This window comes from Penaeus vannamei, chromosome 36 (assembly GCF_042767895.1).
Source record: "Penaeus vannamei isolate JL-2024 chromosome 36, ASM4276789v1, whole genome shotgun sequence".
NCBI lineage: Eukaryota > Metazoa > Arthropoda > Malacostraca > Decapoda > Penaeidae > Penaeus > Penaeus vannamei.
This window is the reverse complement of record NC_091584.1, coordinates 7033038-7040537: the sequence shown is the minus strand read 5'-3', so window position 1 is coordinate 7040537 and position 7500 is coordinate 7033038. Positions and strand designations below refer to the sequence as shown.

Below are 7500 nucleotides of genomic sequence, written 5' to 3'. Positions count from 1 at the left end.
GACTGTGTGTATATACTTTAAGATCTGTTTATTTCTCTATATACCCATTTATATATCTATTTATACTACATACCATCACACGTCTCACAAAATCATTACACTCGTACATGCATACAGGTCTGTCATCATCCCCCTCTCCCGTCCCCCCCCCCCCCAGCCCCCCGCCTGACCTCCGAACATCATGAAGTAGCCCAGAATCCAGGTCAGACCCAGCACGGACGACAGGATGACCGAGCCCCTCAGAAGGCGTCGGGACTCGCCCTTGCTCGTGCCCTCGGCCTTCCCGCCCCTGCCGCCGCCCCCGCCGCCTCCTCTATGGCCGGCGGTGTTCATGGTGAGGTAGGCGCGCACTCCGAAGCCGAACATGACGAAGTTCACCTGCGGGGGAAGGAGGCGATGGAGGAAGGGTCATTGCGGTTGCCTGTGGTATTGTGGCAGTTGTTTTTATGTATGTATGAGCGGGTATGGGGTTCGTAGACTTGGGTAACTATGCCTGTGGTGGGGTTGGTAGAGTGAGGTAACTATGCCTGTGGTGGCTGTTCTTATGTACGTATGTGCGGGTATGGAGATCGTAGACTTGGGTAACTATGCCTGTGGTGGCTGCTTTTATGTACGTATGTGTGGGTATGGGGTTGGTAGACTGAGCTAACTAAGCCTGTAGTGGTTGTTTTTTATGTACGTATGTGTGGGTATGGGATTGGTAGACTTGGGTAACTATGCCTGTGGTGGCTGTTCTTATGTACGTATGTGTGGGTATGGGGTTGGTAGACTTGGGTAACTATGCCTGTGGTGGCTGTTCTTATGTACGGTTGTGCTGGTCGACTTAGGTAAATGTGGTGGGTAAAGTCCGTAGATTTTATTTGGTGTTTCCTCTGGTGCAGCGGTACGTAACCCTTCTAGAATCACGGACCCATTGAAGAATATTCAGATTAACACTACTTTGCATGCAATATGTATAAGTTGCTTTATTGATTGAGATTATATATATATATATATATATATATATATATATATATATATATATATATATATATATATATATATATAAGGTACAAAGAGTATCATTCAACTTTAAAGCCGACACTCTAAGAAATTACATCCCCTTTTTATTTTAATAATAATAATAATAATATCAATAATGATAATAATAATAATAGTAATGATATGATAGCAATGATAATAATAGTAATAATAAATAAATATTATGGTGGAAGTGATTGTAGTAGTAGTAGTAATGATAATGATAAACTTAATCATAATAACAGTCGTATTCAAAATGACAGTGACATCAGACATGAAAAAAATATATTAATGAAAATGATAATAATAATGATAATAACGATTAGAACAATAATTAAGATAACAATAACTATAATGAAAATAATAGTAAAATGATAATTATAATGATTATTGTTATCACTATTTTCATTTTAATAATGATAATGATACCAATAATAACGATAATGATAATAATGATAACAATGGTGACAATAATAACAGTGATAATGATAACAATATTGATAGAAATCTTAATAATGATGATAATAATATAATTATGGTCAATAGTAACAACAATAATGATAATAATAAAGATAATTATGATGAGAATGATGATAATGACAACAGCAACAATAATGATAATAGTAATCATGGCAAGAGTAATAATAATAATGATAATAATAATAATGTTAATAATAATAATAATAATAACAATAATAATAATAATAACGATAAAAAATGATAATGATAACCATGATCATAATAATAAAAATGATTATGATAATACAAACGATGATAATGATAACAAGATTGATGATTATAATAATGGTTATCATCGTCATTATTTTTCTTATTATCATTACTATTATTATCATCATCATCATCATCATCATCATTATTATTATTAATTTCATTGTTATTATCATTATAATTATCATAAGAACAAATATAGAAATAATGATAATGATTATGGAAATAAGGATAACAATGATGATAACAATGATAATAACAATAATAATAATAATGATAATAACAATAATGATAATAGTTAAAATAACAATAACAATGATAACAACAATCATGATAAAAAAGATAACGATAAAGATTATACTAACAATGATAATTATAATGCTAATAATAACAATAATAACGATATCAATTACTATTGCAATAATAATAATAATATCATTAATGACGATAATAATAATAACAATACCTCCTCCAACGAAAAAATAACACCATTTCTATTATCATGAATAATACTGGAAATAGCAAAGCAAATAATATTAATAATACCATAAATAATATTAGATAATATGACATTGTTCACTAAAGAGAGAAAATAAAATCGCATAGCTAAGCAAAGTTGTATATCTTTTAATTCCAGGATTTTGTTTATAGTGAGCTATAAATGTGGACAAATAGATCTATATAGAAACTAGAAGCACAATCTACCGTCAAGGCTATAGAGTCATACAATAAAAAATATTCACCCGAAAAATTACGTCAAAAATCACCTTTTTCTCAAATATCCATAAACATATCCATCCTTGGCGGAGGTAATAGAGGCAAGGATAATGATGATTGTTACTCTTATTGTCAAGGAAGTAGATTATTATTAATTACATTAATAAGTAGATTAATATTAAGTACATGATTATTACTCTTATGGCCAAGGAAGTAGAGATAACTGATACAACCATTAACAAAAATCCTAAATCCGTATAATTTAATTTAATGGTGGTAATCCGTTAGGCTGAGACACACCTCTGTAAAAAAAAAAAAAAAAAAAAAAAAAAAAAAAAAAAAAAAAAAAAATCTGTTCATAACGTTCATAACGAACAAACAAACAAACAAACTAACTAACCAACCTTGGCGGAAGTAATAAGAAAGCAATATACTATAATTAAATGCACTTTGCACTAACCAGGAGTATAACAAGCGCTGGTCCCGTGAATGCCCATATGAGGCCGCTCTCAGTGGAAAGCCAACAGCTGTAATGGTAAACACGGAATTGCATCATTGGAAGAGAAATGTGGAATAATGAGGATAATTGATAATAGATAGTGATGATTAGGATGGAAATTAATAGAACTGAACTTGGTAGTAGTTATAAGAAGAGGAATAATAATTATTGTAATAATAAGGATACTGATGATGTTAATGATAAAGATGATGGTAATCATGATAGTAATTATAATCTAGAAAATAATGATAATGATAACGATGGTGAAGACGATGATCAGAATAAGAATAGGAACAGAAAGAGAGATGAGAGAAAAAAGAGAGAGAGAGGGGAGAGAGAGAGAGAGAGAGAGAGAGAGAAAGAGAGAGTGGGGAAGAGGGAGAGAGGGAGGAGAGAGAGAGAGAGAGAGAGAGAGAGAAATTAAACAGGATAGAAGAGAGAAAGAAAGAGAGAGAGAAAGCTAAAAAGAAAGAGAAAGAGGGAGCTAAAGAGAACCAGAGAGAGAAAGAGAGAGAGACAAAAAGACAAAAATAAGCAAAGCATATGCGGTTGCCCCACTTACTAGTCCTCTGTCCCGTAACCTCCCGAATCCACGGCCGCAGAAATAGCAACCACAAGGGCCGGGGCTGTGTAGCCGACCACGGTGTAGTAACGCAGGGGAGAGCGCGCAGTGAGGAACACCTGGGAGAAGAAAGTGTTGATTGAAAGAACAGCGGAGGATGAAAAACGTACGGGAGAGAGAAAGAGAGAGAGAGAGGAGGGAAGGAGAGAGAGAGAGAGAGAGAGTGAGTGAGTGGCGATGAGTGAAATTAGTGGTGGTGGTGAGAGAAGAGAGGGAGAGGGAAGGAGGTAGAGAGAGAGGGGGAGGGAGGAATAAAAGAAGGAGGGAAGAGAGGGGAGAGGGCGGAAAAAGAGAGAGAGAAAGGACGGATAAAGAGAGGAAGAAAAAGGGGACAGAGGGAGATAGAGGGAAATATGCGACAGGATTTATATCCGCCTTAGACTTAACTTGTGGTATATCATACAATCTAATCAATGAGCGTATGCAGACTCTTCTCTCTCTCTCTCTCTCTCTCTCTCTCTCTCTCTCTCTCTCTCTCTCTCTCTCTCTCTCTCTCTCTCTCTCTCTCTCTCTCTCTCTCTCTCTCTCTTTCTTACTTCTTCTCTCCTCTCCTCTCCTCTCTCCCTCCTCTCTCCCTCCCTCCCTCCCTCCTCCCTCTTCCCTCCCTCCACTCCCTCCCTCTTCTCTGATACCTTCACGACAAAGGCTTAGACGTTGACACCCTCGACCCCACTCTTATTTTGCTCCAAGCTTCCCGTTTTTTTTCTCTCTCTCTCTATCTTTCTTCTCTCTCTCTCTTTCTTCCCCCTCCCTCCCTCTCTCCTCCCTCCCTCTTTCTCTTCCTCTCTTTCTGTCCCCAGGCTCCAAGCCACGACAAGGAAATAGACGTTGACACCCCTCAGGCCCCATATTTTGTCCAGCTGCCCATTTTTTTTCTCTCTCTCTCTCTCCCTCCCTCCCTCCTTCGTTCCTCCCTCCTCCCTCCCTCCCTCCCTCCTCCTCCCTCCTCCTCCTCCTCCTCCCTCCTCTTCGTTTTCCCTCCTCCCTCCTCTCTCTCTCCCTCCTCCCTCCTCCTCCCTCCCTCCCTCCCTCTCTTTTCTGTCCCCAGGCTCACCTTCACGACAAGGAAATAGACGTTGACACCTTCGACCCCCATCTTATTTTGTCCAGCTTCTCGTTTTTTTCTCTCTCTCTCTCTCTTTCTTCTTCTCTCTCTCTCTCTCTCTCTCTCTCTCTCTCTCTCTCTCTCTCTCTCTCTCTCTCTCTCTCTCTCTCTCTCTCTCTCTTTCTTCTCTCTCTCTCTCTCTCTCTCTCTATCCCTCTCTCCCGCTCTCCCGCTCTCCCTCTCTCCCTCTCTCCCTCTCTCCCTCTCTCTCTTTCTTCTCTCCCTCCCTTCTCCTCCTCCTCCTCCCTCCCTCCCTCCCTCCTTCTCCCCTCCTCCCTCCTCCCCCTCCCTCCCTCCTCTCTTTTCCCCATACAGGCTCCCACCTTCACGACAAGGAAATAGACGTTGACACCCTCGACCCCCATCTTATTTTGTCCAGCTTCCCGTTTTTTTTTTTTTTTTTTCTCTCTCTCTCTCTCTCTCTTTCTTCTCTCTCTCTCTATCTCTCTCTCTCCCTCCCTCCCTCTTCTGTCCCCAGGCTCACCTTCACGACAAGGAAATAGACGTTGACACCCTCAACCCCCATCCAGCAGAAGGTAGCGAGGAGGAAGTAGTGGAGGAACCCGGCGACCACTCCGCAGCCTACCTCGTCCTCCGTCCGGTCGAGTCCCACCAGGAGGATGAACTGAAGGAGGAAGGGGAGAAATATGGTGAAAAAAAGATCGATTATGAAAGGGAGGAAGAGGAGAAATAAGAAAGGGAGGAAGGGGGAAATAAGGTGAAAACATCCATTAAGAAAAGGAGGATGAACTGAAGGAGGAAGGGGAGAAATATGGTGAAAAAAAGATCGATTATGAAAGGGAGGAAGAGGAGAAATAAGAAAGGGAGGAAGGGGAGAAATAGGGTGAAAACGTCGATTAAGAAAGGGAGGAAGAGGAGAAATAGGGTGAAAACATCGATTAAGAAAAGGAGGACGAGCTGAGGGAGGAAGGGGAGAAATAGGGTGAAAACATCGATTAAGAAAGGGAGGAAGAGGAGAAATAGGGTGAAAACATCGATTAAGAAAGGGAGGAAGAGGAGAAATTGGGTGAAAACATCGATTAAGAAAGGGAGGAAGAGGAGAAATTGGGTGAAAACATCGATTAAGAAAGGGAGGAAGAGGAGAAATAGGGTGAAAACATCGATTAAGAAAAGGAGGACGAGCTGAGGGAGGAAGGGGAGAAATAGGGTGAAAACATCGACTGAGAAAGGGAGGAAGAGGAGAAATAAGAAATTGAGGGGAAGAGGATAATAGGGTTAAAACGTCGATTGAAAAGGAGGACAGAGCTGAGGGAAGGGGGGAGAAATAGGGTGAAAACATCGATTAAGAAAGGGAGGAAGAGGAGAAATTGGGTGAAAACATCGATTAAGAAAGGGAGGAAGAGGAGAAATAGGGTGAAAACATCGATTGAGAAAGGGAGGAAGAGGAGAAATAAGAAAGGGAGGAAGAGGAGAAATAGGGTGAAAACATCGATTAAGAAAGGGAGGAAGAGGAGAAATAGGGTGAAAACATCGATTAAGAAAGGGAGGAAGAGGAGAAATAGGGTGAAAACATCGATTAAGAAAGGGAGGAAGAGGAGAAATAGGGTGAAAACATCGATTAAGAAAGGGAGGAAGAGGAGAAATAGGGTGAAAACATCGATTAAGAACGGAAACGCTGAATAATAAAAATGATAAAAGTCTTGATTGGAAAATATAAAAGAATGAGAATGAGGTTTACGATAATAATGGACTTCAGTTATCTCTCTTCCTCAGATCGATCAAGAGCGGAAAGGATGAATAATAACATTAATAAATGTCTTGATTGAAATTTTAAAAATGAGAATTATGTTTGCTTTGATAATGGAAATATACCTGTCAAGAACAATATAAGCTATTGAAGGCAATGATAATAATTAGGATCAGTGAATAATTGATGATGATTAGGATCAGTGAATAATTGATGATAATTAGGATCAGTGAATAATTGATAATAATTAGGATCAGTGAATAATTGATAATAATTAGGATCTGTGAATAATTGATGATAATTAGGATCAGTGAATAATTGATAATAATTAGGATCAGTGAATAATTGATAATAATTAGGATCAGTGAATAATTGATAATAATTAGGATCTGTGAATAATTGATAATGATTAGGATCAATGAATAATTGATGATAATTAGGATCAGTGAATAATTGATGATAATTAGGATCAGTGAATAATTGATAATGATTAGGATCAGTGAATAATTGATGATAATTAGGATCAGTGAATAATTGATGATAACTAGGATCAGTGAATAATTGATAATAATTAGGATCAGTGAATAAATGATGATAATTAGGATCAGTGAATAATTGATAATAATTAGGATCAGTGAATAATTGATGATAATTGGGATCAGTAAATAATTGATAATAATCAGAATCAGTGAATAATTGATAATAATTAGGATCTGTGAATAATTGATGATAATTAGGATCAGTGAATAATTGATAATAATTAGGATCAGTAAATAATTGATGATAATTAGGATCAGTGAATAATTGATAATAATCAGAATCAGTGAATAATTTATAATAATTAGGATCAGTGAATAATTGATAGTAATTAGAATCAGTGAATAATTGATGATAATTAGGATCAGTGAATAATTCATAATAATAGGATCAGTGAATAATTGATGATAATTAGGATCAGTGAATAATTGATAATAATTAGGATCAGTGAATAATTGATAATAATTAGGATCAGTGAATAATTGATAATAATTAGGATCAGTGAATAATTGATAATAATTAGGATCAGTGAATAATTGATAATAGGATCAGTTAATAATTGA

The 7500-nt window shown here is 37.4% G+C and overlaps 1 protein-coding gene across 1 annotated transcript in view; it reads right to left on the bottom strand.

Annotated features, from left to right (window-relative positions):
- LOC113828853 (latrophilin-like protein LAT-2) overlaps positions 1 to 7500 on the bottom strand; it is a 20646-nt gene that overhangs the window by 2585 nt on the left and 10561 nt on the right. The window contains exons 10-13 of the mRNA XM_070114871.1: positions 5177 to 5317; positions 3528 to 3646; positions 2927 to 2993; positions 171 to 378 (exon numbers count right to left, since the gene is read on the bottom strand). Coding sequence (XP_069970972.1) covers positions 171 to 378; positions 2927 to 2993; positions 3528 to 3646; positions 5177 to 5317 — 535 coding nt within the window. The remainder of the gene's footprint in view (positions 1 to 170; positions 379 to 2926; positions 2994 to 3527; positions 3647 to 5176; positions 5318 to 7500) is intronic.